Here is an 18,138-nt window from a genome sequence, read left to right as displayed (position 1 = left end):
AAGAATTCAAAAATAGCAACAAAAACTTATTTCAGTCATTTTGTTGTCAAACCCAAGTTCATGTGCCCAACACACAGTGAGACCAAGCAAACCAAAACATCAGTTTAACACAGAAAGGTTTATTGCAAGGGCCACACAAGGAAAACAGGTGGCTCATGCTCAGAAGACCAGAACTCCCTAATGGGTTTCAGGGAAGCAATTCTTTTATTTATTTAGTTTTTAATTGAAGGATAATTGCTTTACAGAATTTTGTTGGTTTCTGCCAAACATCAGTCATAGGTATATGTATGTCCCCTCCCTCTTGAACCCCCCTCCTATCTCCTTCCCCAGCCCACCCCTCTAGATAGTCACAGAGCCCCTGTTTGAGTTCCCTGAGTCATACTGAAAATTCCCCCTGGCTCTCTATTTCACATATGATAATATAAGTTTCCATGTGACTCTCTCCATACATTTCACCTTCTCCTTCCTTCTCCCTCCCACCACCCCATGTCCATAAATCTGTTCTCTATGTTTGATCAGCTTATGTACAATTCTCAGATTGATTGATGTTGAGTTAACAGGGCGGTATCACAAAGGTTAACATTATCAATCCTCAGGTTCCAGTAGATCTGGAGCCCACATGCCCATGGTCATCAGGAACTTCAAGAAGGAACTAAAAATTGCATGACTGCCATATGGCTGATTTACTATTCAAATTTATGCAAGTTCTCCTGACCCAACTGCTGTTTTTGTCACTACATGTTCCTATCTTGTCAGTCATTAATTCTTGAGATGGACTTTTGTGACTCAGGGAAGGCCTGGAAGACTGCAACTTTTCTGCAGGCAAGAGGCAGGCAGAGGACATGGTGGAATGGTTGTGTCCTGGGAATGCCCCATAGTGTCCTGCTCGGTTATAATTTTAGTGTTTTCATGAATTCTTTGTGACTAGAAAGTAGAACTCTTATGACTGTTGGGTAGAAGTTCCAGGCAATATCAACTGTCCAGCTTAGTATGAGAAAAGACATTTTGCTAGTAATCTGTTTGAAATTGGTCATTACTGCCTCATTAGGTAATGATTCCCAGTTAGGGGAAATACTCTAGCAGAAGGAACATGTGAATGATAAGATAGTAAAAGTAGTGCTTACTATGTGCCATGAATATGCTAGGCATTTTATTCATATATATATAATTAAGGCATGGTTTAAATGTGTTCATATATTGTTCATATTTTGTGTAAATTATTCTCATGGTTATGAATTTATATGTATACATTGTCATAAGTATTCTCTAAAATGTAGGTGTTATCTTCAGGTTAGAGATCAGAATATGAGTGGTAACAGAGATAATAAGTAACTTGACCAAGTCCCACAGCTGGAGTTAGGAGTTAGACCCTGCAAACCAGGTCATAGGATATGCCAAACCACAGACTAATCATTACACTCAGTGGAAGCAACCAGTGCTAGTTATCATTATAATTATTTGAAGAACATATTTTCATTTTTAGAATAGATAATTCAATTAGTAAAGCACCAAAATCAATTTGGGTAATTGATATCTTTATCATAGTTTTAACTAAATAGCCAAGTTGGCCAGTATAGCCAACTACAAAATAAACCACAACATACATCCTCTAAAGCCAAATGAATAAAGTGAGAGGGATTCCAAAAAGGATATTACATCCCATTTGAAAACTCTATGAGACCTAAAAAATGAGTAAATTTTAAGACCCAATAATAATAATAAAGGTCTACTGCAACAGCTATTCAAGGGTCTTATTTAATCTTGGTGTTTTTGTCTTTCTTGTAGCTTGCAGTGCTTGTATTGTGAGAAGACCTTCAGGGACAAAAATACACTTAAAGATCATATGAGGAAAAAACAGCATCGTCGGATCAATCCTAAGAACAGAGAATATGACCGATTTTATGTCATCAATTATTTGGTAAGGCTTTCTTTTCTGTTCATAATTTAAAATTTGATTGCATGTCTACAAACATCAAAATGTGGTTGAGGGATACTTTCAAGCAATGGTTAGTTTACAAAAGGTAATGTGATTTGATTTGTCTCTGATTTGCCAGGTGTTTATATAGTAAAAAGGTTGTGTCTCTAGAAGTCATAGGGATCTTGCTCAAATAAATAAATGTAAAACATCTGGATAGCCACACATTGCCCCCCATTTACTGTCTGTTACCTTGAGCACAGGGACTTCTATATTCTATATACTGTTGTATTCTGTATACTATATGTATGTACGTATGTTAGTTGCTTAGTCGTGTCCGACTCTTTGCAACCCCATAGACTGTAGCCCACCAGGCCCCTCCGTCCATGGGATTCTCCAGACAAGAACACTGGAGTGGGTTGCCATTTCCTTCTCCAAAAGGAACTATAGAAAGAAAGAAAGTGAAGTCGCTCAGTCGTGTCCAGCTCTTTGCGACCCCATGGACTATACCCTACCATGCTCCCCCATCCATGGAATTTACCAGGCAAGAGTACTGGAGTGGGTTGGCATTTCCTTCTCCAGTATACTATATACTTCTGTATATATTAATGCAGGGACTTCTATATTCTTTTCTAAAAACATTGTTGTCTGGGTGTGCTGGGTGCTGTGCTAGATAATCGTTTATAGTCTCTTCATTCATGCCCTTTTCTCCCATTAAAATATCTTCGCCTTTCTTTCCCACAAAAAAAAAGAATATATATATATATATATATATATATATATATATATATAAAACTAGTAGGATGGATTGATGGGGTTATCATGTCAAGGATTTTAAATACTTTGTAAACTCTCCTTGCCCAGAAACCTCTGTACCATTTACTGGCCTCTGGAGATTACAGTCCTTTTTGTGTAAGGAGAGGTATTCAGTTGGAGGCGAATTTCCTTCTCTTTAGGTGCATTTGGAAATTTAAAAAGAGATTTTTGATTGACACACTGACTGGAGAGTGCTACCGGTCCTGCCCCAGTCTGCTGATCTTTATTTTACGTATACATAGCAAAGGAAGGAAACTCTTGTGGGAAGAGAGACCCTTTCCAGGGGCCCAAGAGTGGGCTCTTGTCTAACACTTGGAAATGAACTGTCCAAGGAGATTCTCGTGCTGGCAAAGCAAGAGACTTTATTAAGAAGGGGCACCAGGGGGAGAGCAGCAAAGAGAACCCAGGAGAACTGCTGTGCCACATGGCTCACAGTTTCAGGTTTTATGGTAAGTGGTTTAGTTTCCTGGTTGTCTGTGGCCAATCATTTTGACTCATGGTTATTCCTGGTGGCGCGCATATCTCTCAGCTCAAATGGATTTCAGCAGGAAGGATTCTGGGAAGTTAGTAGGACATATGGACTGGCGTCTCCTCTCTCCTTTTGACCTTTCCTGAATTCTCCCAGTTGGTGGTAACTTGTTAGTTCCGCATTACTTCCCAGGACCTCTTGTTGTATGATAACTCATGCAAAGTGGTTGTTACAGTGCCTGTCTAGGATTGGCAGTTTCAGTCAGTGGTTCTCTAACAAAACTACTCATGACAAGAGAAGGAGTTAAGTAATTCTGCCTTGGAATTGAAAGAAAGATGAGGAGTTCCAGTTCTGACAGCTTTCTAAAGCAAAAGAAAGTGTTTTTTGCTCTTAATTTGAAAGAATTTTAATCCAAGTCCATTGGCCACAAAAGGTGTAATTGATAATAATGAGCCATTTTATCTATTGGACAGAAAGCATATTCTGAATTATGTTGGAAGTCTCTGCTTTAGGATAAAATTTTTGCCTGTTCTAACTAATCCTTAGCATATTAAAATTCCCCTTGAGAAATAAGTTTAGCATGTGTTTAAAGATTGTCTCTGAAAGGTTGCCGTGGTTTGCTACAAATGTTTTACAACTAACTAAAGGTAAAGGCACCCTTTGAGTCTTTCAGTCTTCTCGTGAAATCACTCAGTCATTAATTCCTAGAGCAAACGCTACTTCAGGGCCCAGCCCAATCCAATACGGAATGGGCTTCAGTGTTAGCTCTAAGAAATATTCAGCTACTGCAGGAAGCCGTGGAAGCAATTTAATGTACTTTCTTCTGGGGCTCTTTTAAGCTAATAGTCAAGAGCTTAGGATTAGCAGAACATTGTATATAGCTGGAGGTGTTTATCTTTTAGAGGAGACTTCAGAGAAACTGCTCACTCGGATTCTGCTGGCACTTTTAGAAAAGTTCAATACGGGCATCAAATAGTGCAACTGTGAAAACTGGAATTATCCGTGAGGACCAGCTGGCTCTAGATGAGTGTGCCGGATTGTACTGCCCACGGAGAGCCCAGATTTCATGTGGGATGAATCGTGGCTTGAAAGAAGTACTTCAAGAGAATGTAAAGGCTTTAATAACATAAAAAATGAAAATTAAATCACTTCAGGGTAATATTGATAGATTTTTTTTTAAGGCTTTTGGTGGTGGGGGGGGTTCAACTTTTTATTTTGTATTAGGGAATAACTGGTTAACAATGTTGTCATAGTTTCAGGTGGACAGCAAAGAGACTCAGCCGTACGTCATGTACACATATCCATTCTCCCTGGTTTGGTTTTAATTAGCAGCTTTTTAGTACCTACTATGTGCCAGGTACAGGCTTCCCAGGGGTGCTAGTAAACAGGTAAAGAACTCTCTTGCAAATGCAAGAGATATAAGAGATCCAGGTTCAGTCCTGGGGTCAGGAAAATCCCCTAGAGGAGGGCTTGGCAACCCACTCCAGTATTCTTGCTTGGAGAATTCTACTGACAGAGGACCTTGGGGGGCTGAGTCCCATAGGGTCACAAAGAGTAGGATGTGACTGAAGCAACTTAGCACTCATGCATGGATGTGCCAGGTACTGTCTTAGATATTTGTATTAAGTCATTTACTCTTAACCACACCCCTGTGACACAGGTTTTGTCATTATCCTCTTTTATAGATTAGGTAACTAGAGCATAGAGAAGTTGCATGATTTTCCCAGGGTCACATAGCTAAAGCTTTCTGCATCAGTTTCCTTCCATTTTTCCTCAGTTTTTACAATTGAAATAGTACCAGTATCCACCTCTTATACTTTGGGTTGGTTTGGGGATTTGGTCAGTTAATGGTGATAAATTCTTAATGATCTACACACATACACACCCTTTGCCTATTATCTTTTATACCAAAGTAGAAGATGACGCATGGTCAAGGTAAAGCTGACTTTAATCAGTTCCTTAAGGGCTCTAACCCACAACCCTAGCCATCTTAGCTCTCTATGCTTTCCCATTGAGGCCAACAACAATAAAGTGTTTTGTTTCTGGAGTTTTTGGTTTTGTTTGTTTTTTTCCTTCTTTGACCACACTACACAGCTTATGGGATCTTAGTTCCCCAACCAAGGATTGAACCCATACCCTCGGCAATGAAAGCTTGGAGTCCTAACCACTGAGCTTCCAGGGAAGCCATAGGAAAGATTTGTTTTAAAAAACTTAAAAAGTGTTATGATGCCTTGTTGTTGTTGCTCAGTCACTCAGTTGTGTCCGACTCTTTGCGACCCCATGGACTGCAGCATGCCAGGCTTCCCGGTCCTTCACTATCTCCCAGAATTTGCTCAAACTCATGTCCATTTAGTCAGTGATGCCATCCAACCATCTCATCCTTTGTCATCCCCATATCCTCCTTCCCCCAATCTTTCCCAGCATCAGAGTCTTTCCCAGTGAGTCAGCTCTTCGCATCAGGTGGCCAAAGTATTGGAGTTTCAGCTTCAGCATCAGTCCTTCCAATGAATATTCAGGGTTGATTTCCTTTAGGATTGACTGGTTTGATCTCTTTGCTGTCCAAGGGACTCTAAAAAGTCTTCTCCAGCACCACAGTTTGAAATCATTATTAATTCTTCAACACTCAGCCTTCTTTGTGGTCCAACTCTCATGACCACTGGAAAATCCATAGCTTTGACTATATGGACCTTTGTCAGCAAAGTGATGTCTCTGCTTTCTAATACACTGTCTAGATTTGTCATAGCTTGGAAATGATATAAACTTAGCTTTGGAAAGAATTGAAAAAGCTAATAACATCTCTAAAGATGTACCAGTGCCTTAAGTTAGAGGAGTGCTTATCAGAAGTATCAATCTTAACAGTGTTCTTGGAATATTATAAATCAAGGTATAAAAAATATATAGGCTAAATAGATTTTTTAAAACTGTTCCAAATATTAATAGTGTATAGTTAGAGAAAAATGAGGGCCAATGGTTTTTCATTTTAGTTTTCTTTTAGACTTCATTAATGAAAATACTTATTATTAAGACTAAACTATTCTAAAAGTTTAATTAAACAGTAAATACATTGTTTTTTCTTAAGGACTTTAAAGAGCAGGACAATTTTTTATTGTTATTTTATAAATTTTTGGCTGCGCTACCCAGCTTGCAAAATCTTAGTTCCCCAACCAGGGATCAAACCCAGGCCCTCAGCAGTGGAAGCTCATAGTCCTAAACACTAGACCACCAGAGAGTTCCTGCTTTATTTTTTTTTAAGGATTAAAAGGAAGAAAAAAAGAAAAACAGAAATGAGAGACATTCATCATTTATTTCTCTGAGGGAAAAAGCTGATATGAGTGCGTGGATGTGGGCAAAAGATTGAATTGTTGGTTTAGTAGCTAGTGTCTGCACATCCATTTCTCACATCCTCTTTCTTTCAGAAGGAATTTCATTGACTTCATACATTCTATAAACATTTGAGTGCTTTCTAGGTACCAGATGCTGGTGGAACAGAAAGAAAAATATGGCAGAACAGCTACTACTTTCAAGGAACTTAGAGATTGGTGTGAGAACCAGATGTGTAAGCACATTAATTTCAACACTTTGTAATGGTGTATACAGAATTAATGTTTTGACCTCTCCTGTAGTAGATCTATGCGGTAATTGAGTCATGCACCCACAGTGTCCCACTTCGGAACAGAATTTTCAGACCAGCAGTAATGGAAGCATCCAGGGTATTCCTGGCAAGATACACTCTGAGAGTCATAAAAGGTGGGAGATCAATAAACGATGTCCTGATCCCTGGTCAGGACAAAGAGTCTGTTAAGGGTCCCTTTTGGGCTCAGCAAATTGATAGATTCCATCTTCTTTCTTGGGAGAAATAATTTGCCTGTTTAATAACTCATATCAGTTTTTTAATACTGATAGACTTGCAAATAAAATATATTAAAGGTCTTTTGCATAATCTAAATTATCTGCTTAGAGTTTGTGCTTTGTTTTCTCACAAACAGAAAGGTTCAATGGATTGGGGGTTGGGGGGGGAACAGCTGAAGGGACAAGGTCCCAGGCAGTTTCACGTTCAAGTACTCTTGCCTCAGAGGGCAGCAGACTGCTTGACATCATCTTCAAGGCTTCAGCTACATGTTCTGTAGGTGCTCATGGCTCAAGGCCTGAGCTTTACTAAAGGGAAGTATTTTTGCAGTGGTATTATCATTTTTTTGATTTAAATTTTTTTAGTTTTAAAATATACAAACCCATCTGTAACAAAACATTGTTGTTGTTTAGTCGCTGAGTCATGTCCAACTCTTTGTGACCGCATGGACTGTAGCCCACCAGGCTTCTCTGTCCATGGGATTTCCCAGGCAAGAATACTGGGATGGATTGCCATTTCCTTCTCCAGGGGATCTTCCCAACCCAGGGATCAAACTCACGTCTCCTGCATTGGCAGACAGATTCTTTACTGTTGAGCCATCAGGGAAGCCCCAACAAAAGAACGCTGTTAACCTATTTTTCAGTTTTGTTATGATTCTCTCTACTGTAATTATTTACATTTAAAACACTGTATGTGTTTCTGATGGATTTTTTTGTGTGTAAGCATATGTAAGTCTGTGAGTTTTAGGGATGAAAGGGTGCTGGGTGAAAGGGACCTTTTTCCCCACCCTCTCATTGATCATAAGCCATCTGATGCAGAGGTTTGAGGAGGTGTTCTGAACATCTTTACTGACATGCCTTCCCAACTTTGGTTTGTTTTTTTTTTTTGCGTTCTTCTCTTTCCTGATATGATTCATTAGTAGGCATAGTGTCTTAATCAGAGACTAAATTTTTTTTTCTCTTTGTGTCTTGTTCTTATAATAAATCATACATTTAACTGTACCAAGGCGGAGCACTCTAGGAAAGTCACATTCAAATCACTTGTTTCCTATTATACTAATGAACACAGAGTTCCATTTTGTTCTCAAGCGGTAAATGGTTAGTGCTGTATTGCCTAGATAAATCCCTGTGTTGTGCTTAATACTGAGAAAGCTGTAAAGCAATGCTTTGACTTTGGAAGTTTGACAGTGAAAGATATTTTTCATCATTTTGGGCTCAAAACATTTATTGATAAGTAACATTTGCTTGTATTGTTGAATGGTAATACCCCAAATGACCCATCCTTGAGTAATATCTTGCAGCAGTGGCCTTCAGTCTGTGTCCACAGAGACCAACCAATGCATAAAAGATTTAATTCATCACCAAAAATTCCATCTAATAAGAATCCTGTTGGCAATGGTGAGGCCATTCTTATTGTTCATAATGATGCTTAGACACTTCATGACGACTCTGGGAAGTCCATTATGGAGTCCAAATTAACTGTCTCTAATGACGTTATGGTAAATCTCTGTGTGTCTGAGTTTATGCATCATTTAGCTGATAGATAATGACAGCTGCAAAACCTCTCATTAAGTTGATGAATGATAGATGTTCTTTTTCTCTAAATCATAATGGCTCTTGTTGTCCTTTGTGTTTAGTTAAATGATTACCTTCCTTAAGAAAATGTTTCTAACTGAGAGTAAATTCTGGTAATGTTTTTCTAAATAAAGGATATAAAACAGGGATATCTGTATTATATCAGGTGAGGCTGGACTTGACAGTTACCATGGTTTAACTGCTTGGAAAAGTGCCCAGTAATTTCTCTGTATCCCTCTTTAATGCAGTGTCTGCTTTTGCACGGCACAGTGGGAAGATTGAGTAGAGAGAGAAGAAAGGCCAAGAGAAAGAAAGAAATGACTCAAGGGAGAAAAGAGACATGGTTGGGCCAAAAGAAAGCATTCCTGCTCATCACTGCATTAAGTTTTGCTGAAACTATGACTAAATTTGTCTGACATAGCCCTGCAAAGTGGAACTCCTCCATGAACTGTAAGAGATAAAAGGGATTTGAGTATATATTTGAGTACCAACTATTACCTGGTACCATGTGATTTTTATACATTAACTATTTACTCAACATGCACAAAACTTTTGAAGTAAGATCTAAATTGGCATCACATTTTTTAGATGTTTTCAGTTACAGTTCAACTCAAAAAGATAATTTCAGATTATAAGACCGACGCACTGCCTACTGCGGATATTTGGCAAAACTAATACAATTATGTAAAGTTTAAAAATAAAATAAAATTTAAAAAATAAAATAAATAAAATAAAATAAAAAGATAATTTCTAGTACCCACTGTGTGCCCGACTCTGGAAATATAACAGTGAACAAAACCCATGTCTTCATAGACATTCTAGTGCAGAAGACAGAAAATAAGAAAACAGATCCACAAAATGATTTCAGGGTATGATCAATGCTTTGAAGAAAAATAAAGCGTCCTAGCAGAATAAAAAGTAACTTGAAAGAGGGGTGTTTTAGACAGTGTTCAGAAAAAGCAGTGGTAATGTTCAGGATGATGGAACCACATCAGGATATGTGAGGTGAACGATGCCAACAAGTGTAGAAGTAACCAGGTGGAAGTCAGCTTGCTGTGTTCAAGCAGGAACCAAAGAGTGGTCTGACCAGAGCCAGCTAAGCATGAGAAAAAGTGCTGGAACACAGTGATAGAGAGGGAGCCTGGCAGACCATAGAGGCCTTATAAGCCATGGGAAGACCTCTGCATTTTGTTTTGAGTATGAGAAGCCCTGGGAGGGGTCAGACAAACAGCGAGGTACCCTGTAGAAAGTTCACTGTGGCTGCTGTCTGGGAAATAGACTTTTGAGAACCTCAAATAGAAACAGAGTCCAGCTAGGAGAGTCTCTCTCAAAAGATATTAGTGGTTTTTCTAAAAGATCCCTAAGAGATTCCTGTGTACATCCAGGGCTGAGAAATGCTAATTTACATTTAACAGAAAAGAATCTGACTGAAAGGTTATCTCTGCTTCTCTAAAAAAGAAAAGCATATTAAAATGTTATTAAACATTATTACATGCTTTTCAAATGTTTGATTTAGGATATATCTGAAATCCTAACCATTTAGGATATATCCTAAATCCTAAACTTCGAGTTAGAATGTATCATTTCTTACCCTGAAATAACAGCTTTACTGTATTCTGCTTGTATTGTTTTAAAACCATTTGCATTTAGGTACTGTCTTGTTTTGTTTTGAATTCAGTGTCTACTTTCTCTTTCCTCTCCCCTCTTCCCCCTTCACCTCCCCTCTTTATCTCTAATCCCTCTGTTCTTCCTTCAAAGGAACTTGGAAAATCGTGGGAAGAAGTTCAACTAGAAGATGATCGGGAGTTGCTAGAGCATCAGGAAGAGTAAGACTTATTATTGATGGTACTTAATCACAGTATTTTAAGAGAAGGAAAATAGTTATTTATTTTGATTTTAAGTTACCATTCTGAAAAGATAGAATAAAAAGAAAGAGAACCCTTTCTGTAAGCCATGCGTCCTTTCATGTAATATAGCCAAAACTTGAAATAAAAATAACTTTTGATACTTCGTACCAGTCAGAATGGCCATCATCAAAAAGTCTGCAAATAATAAACTCTGAAGAAAGTGTGGACAAAAGGGTACCCTACTACACTTTTGATGAGAATGTAAATTGGTACAGCTACTATGGAGAACATTATGTAGGTTCCTTAAAAAACTAAAAGTAGAGCTAGCATATGATCCAGCAATCCCCCTCATGCACATATGTCCGGAAAAGATGAAAACTCTAATTTGAAAATATACATGTACCCCAATGTTCATAGCGGCACTATTTACAGTAACCAAAAGATGGAGGCAACCAAAATGTCCGTGGACAGATTAATGGATAGAGAAGATATAGTATACAAACAGTGGAATATTACTCAATCATAAAAAAAGAACGATATAATGATATGCCATTTGCAACAACATAGATGGACTGAGAGATTATTATACTAAATAAAGTAAGTCAGAGAAACACAGATATCACTTGATATCACTTATATGTGGAATCTAAAGCTATGACACAAATGAATTTATTTACAAAATAAAAATAAACTAACAGACATAGAAAACAAATTTATCTTTACTAAAAGGGAAAGGGGGTGATAAATTTAGGAGTTTGCTATTAATAGATATACACTTCCATATACAAAATAGATAAACAACAAGGTTCTACTGTATAACATGGGAGATTGTAGACAATATCTTGTAATAGCCTTTAATGGAAAAGAATCTGATTAAAAAAAACAGATTTTTTATCAAATATTTTATTAAAAACATATATGCTTATAAAATGATTTTATATATATATATACACAAATATATACATATATAACTGAATATATACATATAACTGAATCACTTTGCTACATACCTGAAACTAACACAACATTGTAAATCAACTATGCTGCTGCTGCTGTCACTTCAGTCGTGTCCGACTCTGTGTGACCCCGTAGACGGCAGCCCACCAGGCCCCACCATCCCTGGGATTCTCCAGGCAAGAACACTGGAGTGGGTTGCCATTTCCTTCTCCAATGCAGGAAAGTGAAAAGTGAAAGTGAAGTCACTCAGTCGTGTCCGACCCTCAGCAACCCCATGGACTGCAGCCTACCAGGCTCCTCCATCCATGGGATTTTCCAGGCAAGAGTACTGGAGTGGGGTGCCATTGACTATACTTCAATAAAATTAATGATAATATCAAAATAAGTTTGACATAATTAAAACAACTGTTATTCCAACTAAATAGTGTTTTGCTACTACAGCTGATCATTGAGCACACAGGTAATATATAATTCAGAGAAAATATACTCCAGAATTCTTTACTCATTAGTCCATTGATCCCTAGACCTTAAACTGATATGATATTTGAACTCTCCATGCTTCTTACTGTTGGAACAGAGAACATAACAACTAAATTGAGGTTAACTTTGTTCTGTGTTCATCCCATTGATGACTAACTTAAAACATTCACAGCTTCTTTGCTTGAAATTATAAGCTCGAGAAGTATTCTTTTCAACCTAAAAGGATTCCCCGTTATTCATCTTCCTCTCACTCAAAGCTGTTCAGCCTTTTGTCTCTCCTGGGATTTTGCTTCTCCTGGTTTAGCAGTGACAAGAAGTTGACAGTATCTCAAAAAATAAATGCAAGGAAGGGAGAAAGTGGTAAAAAGGCCCTGTATTCTTTTTGATATCTGCCATCAAATTTAACACTTGCCCCATTTGAAATGATCTGTATTTCCCACATGAAAGATACAAGGTTGCCTTTTTAAAATACACCATTTTTCATGCAGAAACACACTCTGGGCACTGACTGCACCTCACAGCATGCACACTTAGTGGCTGTAGTTAACGAGAGAGCATCCCGTCTCCTGATACGTCTTCTCTGCAAATTAAAACTGGCTGTCTCAGAAAGACATGGTGCTGATTTTGTAGTGAAATAGCTGCTCAGAAAGAGAGGCAAATATAAGAAAATAGAGCAGCACCTGTTTGCTATTTATATTAATTTCATGGTGCTACTTTGAATTTCAAAAATTGTATCAAAAAGTCATAATATAATATGACAGTCTTTACAGAAATACCAGATTTGAAAGAGACTGGCAGGGTTTCTTAGGGAGCAGAAAGTAATACCAGGTCATTGTTCTGTATATCCTTGAAGCTCCATGTTTGCCATTTTATTTTTAACACAGTGACTGGTCTGATTGGGAAGAACACCCTGTGTCTGCTGTCTGCCTATTTTGTGAAAAGCAAGCAGAAACAATTGAGAAATTATGTGTCCACATGGAGGTGAGATACTTTGATTCATTTGACATTCGTTTTGTTGTTCTGACAGGGAGAAGTTGATGGTTACTGCAACCTCATCATCTTATACCTTTGTCTCTTGATTATTTTCCCCTTCCTTAAAGTTCTGTAAGCAAAATGGAAGTCAGGGAGGGTCCATCAAACAGAAGCAGAACTAGGGGCAGTTAAGCGGAGTTCACTGAACCTGGGTGAACTGTTAGTTTGGTATTTCACAGACCACTGATGCCATCCCACCTCTGATATGTTTACGAGATAGTTCTGCCTTAACCTGTTGGATCTGCAACCACAATTAACAATACCTGGGATGTGGACAGGTTCTGAGTCTTTTTCCCAGTGCTTTCCGTGCTGGTGAACAAGGAGAGCAGGAAAAGAGAAAGTTGCCTTTTACAGAGCCCTTGGGAGGGATGGAGGTGGAGAGGGCACAGGGTGTGGTTTTACAACTCCCTCAGTTACCAGGATTTGAAGAGAAGAAATTTGAGGACATTACCAGTTTGTGTTTTCTCTTCTGCATGCTATTCTTTTATTATATTGGGAGTTGAGTATAATAGAAAAATATTACTGGATTATTCTGATATGCCCTCTCTCCCATCCCCCCCACTCAGCTCTAAAGCAGTGGAGCAGACTCTCCTGTTTGACCCACCTTCATTCTCATTCATAAAAACTGTTCTTAGTTCAGTAAAACTAGGACCTGGAAGGTGTTCAAAAGGCTATGGGCATTTACTCAAGAGGAAGGAGAATCATTTTGTCTGAAGCAGGTTGTCACTAGTACGTATGTATACTTTCCAGTCTTAAATATCCTAATCTCATAATATCCTAGTCTCTTTGAATTGAAAGGTGCCTTAGTCCCTCTATCCTGTGTAAGAATTCCCTTTGCAGGATCCTCAACCTCTGCTGAGTCACTTTCAGTGATAACATATCATGGAATTCTTAATTATCCTGCCTGTGGTGCTACACAGAATGCCTTCATAGAGAGTTAGATGGTCTTTATTCTCTGTAAGCTTGTAAGTTGAAGCATTTACCCAGATGGGCGATTGTAGAAATGGAACAGAATAAAAATAAGCCTGTGCATCGTAAAAGTCAAAAGACATATAATTTGTGGGAAGATATAAGTGAGGAGAAACTTGCAGGTTTAAACACCATATTTGACAGTATAAAAGGAAAAGCAGAATATTTAAAATTACCTATCTACTTGTGAAGCAAAGGACCTATAGTCATAATTCTACTCCAGACACAGAGTATAGTAGGGCTACATTTACCTAGAGACTGAGGACTCTTTTGTCAGACTGCAGAGTGCATACAGAGTAAATGATAAAAACTGGAGATACAAGCTGTGAACAACTAAAATGTTTTAACTGATTGACATGACTTGTTTGGACTGTGCTTTATAAAGCAATTAGATGTAGATTTTGAAGACTTTGAAAACAGATGATGAACTGAGACTGAATTCTGCAGTGTTCAGACTCCTGTGAATAAGCCGTCTGTTTATACTTCCATCCTGAAAGATTAAATAATTTATATGCTCACAGATACATTCATTCCTTTTTTTAGGATGCACATGAATTTGATCTCCTCAAAATAAAGTCAGAACTTGGTAAGTTTGATTCGGAAATTGTTTTCCATGATGTTGCTTTTTTTCATACACTATCCCGTGAACGATGCCTGTGTTCTGCAGTTGTGATTGGAGAGTGTACAAGCCAAAATGTGTCTCTCCACAGATGGTCTCAATGGGACTGCCTGAAACAGTGATTCACAGTCTTAACTATAATATTCAAATATGGTTTTGATTTATAGGTTTTTTCCCTACGTATATGATGTCAAATAAAACAGGGCATCCCAGGTGGCACTAGTGGTAAGAACCTGCTTATCAGTGCAGGAGACATAAGAGACGTGACTTCGATCCCTGGGTCCGGAAAATCCCCTGGAGGAGGGCTTACAAGTTAATGATTAATTTCTATTGTAAAGTGTAGGGGGCTAGTGGAAAAAAGCATGGATTTTGAAGTCAGACTGGAGTTCACAGTCCAGCTCCAGCACTTACTAGCTGTGTGACATTGGGCCTTGGCTCAGCAGAATGTTATAGAGAATGTATAGTGTATGAAAGACACCTACTGCCTTGCTTGGTAGTGTAGCTCGAGTGTTTATTATAGATGTACCCAAGTAGATCACCATGATAGAAAAATTAGTGTCATGAAGACGTAAAGTACTGACTTGCTAATATATCCAAGACCATAAAAAGCTCAATGCTGCTGCTGCTAAGTCGCTTCAGTCGTGTCTGATTCTGTACAACCCCAGAGATGGCAGCCCACCAGGCTCCCTGGTCCCTGGGATTCTCCAGGCAAGAACACTGGAGTGGGTTGCCATTTCCTTCTCCAATGCAGGAAAGTGAAAAGTGAAAGTGAAGTCGCTCTGTCATGTCTGACCTTCAGTGACCCCATGGACTGCAGCCTACCAGGCTCTTCCATCCATGAGATTTTCCAGGCAAGAGTACTGGAGTGGGGTGCCATTGCCTTCTCCGAAAAAGCTCAATGCCCACCCCTCAACTCACCAGCTACTTTCCTAGACTCTTGAAAGTGTTACTTTACTTTATTGCTCTTATACACATGTATATGTGTATGTAATAGGTTAATAGTCAAGAACATGGGCTGTGGAGCGAACAGCCTGGTGTCACATCCTGGCTCTACCACTTACTGGCTATGCAGCCTTGGACAGCTTCCTGATGTATAATGTGGATACGGTAACACCTATGTGGTAGGGTGTTGTGGAGATTAAATGTATTAATGCATGAAAAGTGATTAGAGCAGTGCCTGGTACATAAGCACTATATAAGTACTGGCTGTTATTATTTTCTGTCTATGCTTTAAATCTGCACTGCCTCTTCAGGTTGGTTAATAAAGAGAACTGGTTCTTTAAAAAAAAAAAATTGCAACAGTGTAAAAATGGGTCTGACCAGTTGTCTGATGATTCTGTATACTATCATTTTCAGGATTAAATTTCTATCAGCAAGTGAAATTGGTCAATTTCATTCGGAGGCAGATTCACCAGTGTAGATGCTATGGCTGCCAGGAGAAGTTCAGGTCCAAAGCAGACTTAAGGACTCATATGGAAGAAGCGAAACATACTGCGCTGCTTCCTGAAAAACAGATATGGGATCAACCACAGTGAGTTCTGCTCAACCAGACATACATTTCTTTGCTCCTTCTCCATTATCTCATCCATTTATTTAATTCCTTTAAACTTAAATAAAAGATAAGTGCAAGTCTATTGTAAAAAGTAAAAATCTTCAAAAACCTTGGTTTTAAAATAATCTCCCTGTTACAGATATAATCAACTACTTCAAATTTTATGGTGTAGTGATATGGATAGCAATAGATAGATATAGAAATATAGATTTTTAAGTTATATTTTGTTAATAAAGTATTTAAAAGCATCTTCTATATCCACTACACATCTATTGCATCATTTTTAATGGTTGCCAAATATTCCATTGTATGGATATTTGCTAGATGTTTAGGATTTTTATGTTTTGCTCTTCTAAATAGATGCATATGCCTACATTTTTGCACACTTACATAATTATTTCATTTAGATAAACTCCTAAACATAAAAGTACTGTGTCATACAGTATACCACTACTAGGGCTTTTGATGCATGTTTTGCATCCTGGTGCTTTTAAAAACATCAAGCATTTGTTCTTCTAGTATGTACCTGTTGAGATGGTCTCAGACTCCCAGGTATCCTTTGCCAGTCTCACCTTCTGAGACAGTTCTCTAATCACTCTGGATAATCTCAGTTGAGGGAACCTCTGGGAGGTTGTGGGGTTCCAGCTCCAGAGAGATTCCTCTATTCTCAGGGAATGTTAAATCAGAGCCCCCCAGGAGTCTAGGCAAAAAGCTCTAGTTTTTCCTCTTTAGAAAATTCCAGATTTATGAGAGGCAGAGTCAGCCCTGGACTAACCTGAGACCCAGTTCCTATAATTCTTCTTATACAAGTCAAAACCTTTATATTTCAGAACTAACTCCAGAGTGTGTCCAGAGAAGGAACCAGAGTAATAGACTTAAAATTCTATAGATGTTTTTAATTTTTTTAATTTATAATGAAGAAAATAGTGATGATTAGATTGGGGGAAGAGGAGGGACTCCACACATGGAAACAGTTGTTTTTATTGGATATTTGAAGGAGTAGTGTGTGAAAGAGTAACTGTATTTGAACTTTGCTATCCCTAGGGCAGAACTGAAACCTTTGAATAGAAATGAGAGGAATGTCGTTTTTAGCTTTATACAAGGAGGTATTAAATTGATAGCTAGAGCTGCCTGATAGTAGAGTAGGCTGCCTTTTAAGATAGTATCTTGTTATGTTAAATATCAAGCAAAGGCTGAAATGCCAGCTAACAAAGATACTAGTAAGACTGATGTCAGCCAATAAAGGTCAAAGTAAAATTAATTCAGAAGTTCTCTCGTTTACAGCCTTTGCAAAATGTAGTTGAAACTGTTGGCAAAGAAACTTAGCAAAATTATAGTAATGTGTACATTCAACTGCTGAGAAATTTTCTAGATAATCTATAGTTTTGGTTATTCAGTCTATTTGTGGTTGTTTTCAGGTATTACTTTCCAACTTATGAAAATGACACTCTGCTGTGTACACTGTCTGACAGTGAAAGTGACCTGACAGCTCAGGAACAAAATGGAAATATTGCCATCATTAGTGAAGATACATCTAAACTGCATGCTTTGAAACAAAGCAGTATTTTGAACCAGTTGCTACTACATGAGTCCTTGAAAAACTAGAAGAAGCTGCCACAGAAGCAATGTTTCATGTTTTCTCCTGTGAGACAGACACGAAAGATACTTTAAAGTTGAATGTCAGCAAAGGATTAGTCCTTGGTAAAATAAAACTTTTAAAACATGATTTTTTTCCACAAGTAAAGTAGAAACTAAATAAAATGAAGGCTTTTTGTATTTGGGCTCTAAAGTTTTATTATGTAATCATTGTAACTCATATTTATCTATAACAAGGAAGACATATAAATCAAAAAGAAATGACATGTTCCAATTATTTATACACCTGATTTCAACCAGTAGTTTCAGTCTCTTCCCCACAGACTTTCTTCATCCAACAAGTCACAAAATTTGACAGATGTGTACTTTCCGTACTACACTGGGTCAGCTGTAAATGTAGTGACCAGCAGAGGAGCCACAGAAGGGAGGAACAGTGGGCAAAGTCCTGGATAATGCACACGCTGG

At 38.1% G+C, this 18,138-nt stretch overlaps 1 protein-coding gene across 1 annotated transcript in view; it reads left to right on the top strand.

Annotated features, from left to right (window-relative positions):
* Nucleotides 1-17,851, top strand: part of ZNF277 (zinc finger protein 277) — a 134,306-nt gene extending 116,455 nt beyond the window's left edge. Inside the window, 6 exon segments of the mRNA NM_001083395.2 lie at nucleotides 1,786-1,918; nucleotides 10,380-10,447; nucleotides 12,790-12,886; nucleotides 14,450-14,492; nucleotides 15,882-16,056; nucleotides 17,496-17,851. Coding sequence (NP_001076864.1) covers nucleotides 1,786-1,918; nucleotides 10,380-10,447; nucleotides 12,790-12,886; nucleotides 14,450-14,492; nucleotides 15,882-16,056; nucleotides 17,496-17,682 — 703 coding nt within the window. The 3' untranslated portion in view covers nucleotides 17,683-17,851.
* Nucleotides 17,852-18,138: the final 287 nt, after the last annotated feature.

Source organism: Bos taurus, chromosome 4 (genome assembly GCF_002263795.3).
Source record: "Bos taurus isolate L1 Dominette 01449 registration number 42190680 breed Hereford chromosome 4, ARS-UCD2.0, whole genome shotgun sequence".
Taxonomy (NCBI): Eukaryota; Metazoa; Chordata; class Mammalia; order Artiodactyla; family Bovidae; genus Bos; species Bos taurus.
Note: the sequence above shows the minus strand (reverse complement) of the source record. Positions and strands in the feature narration are given on the sequence as shown.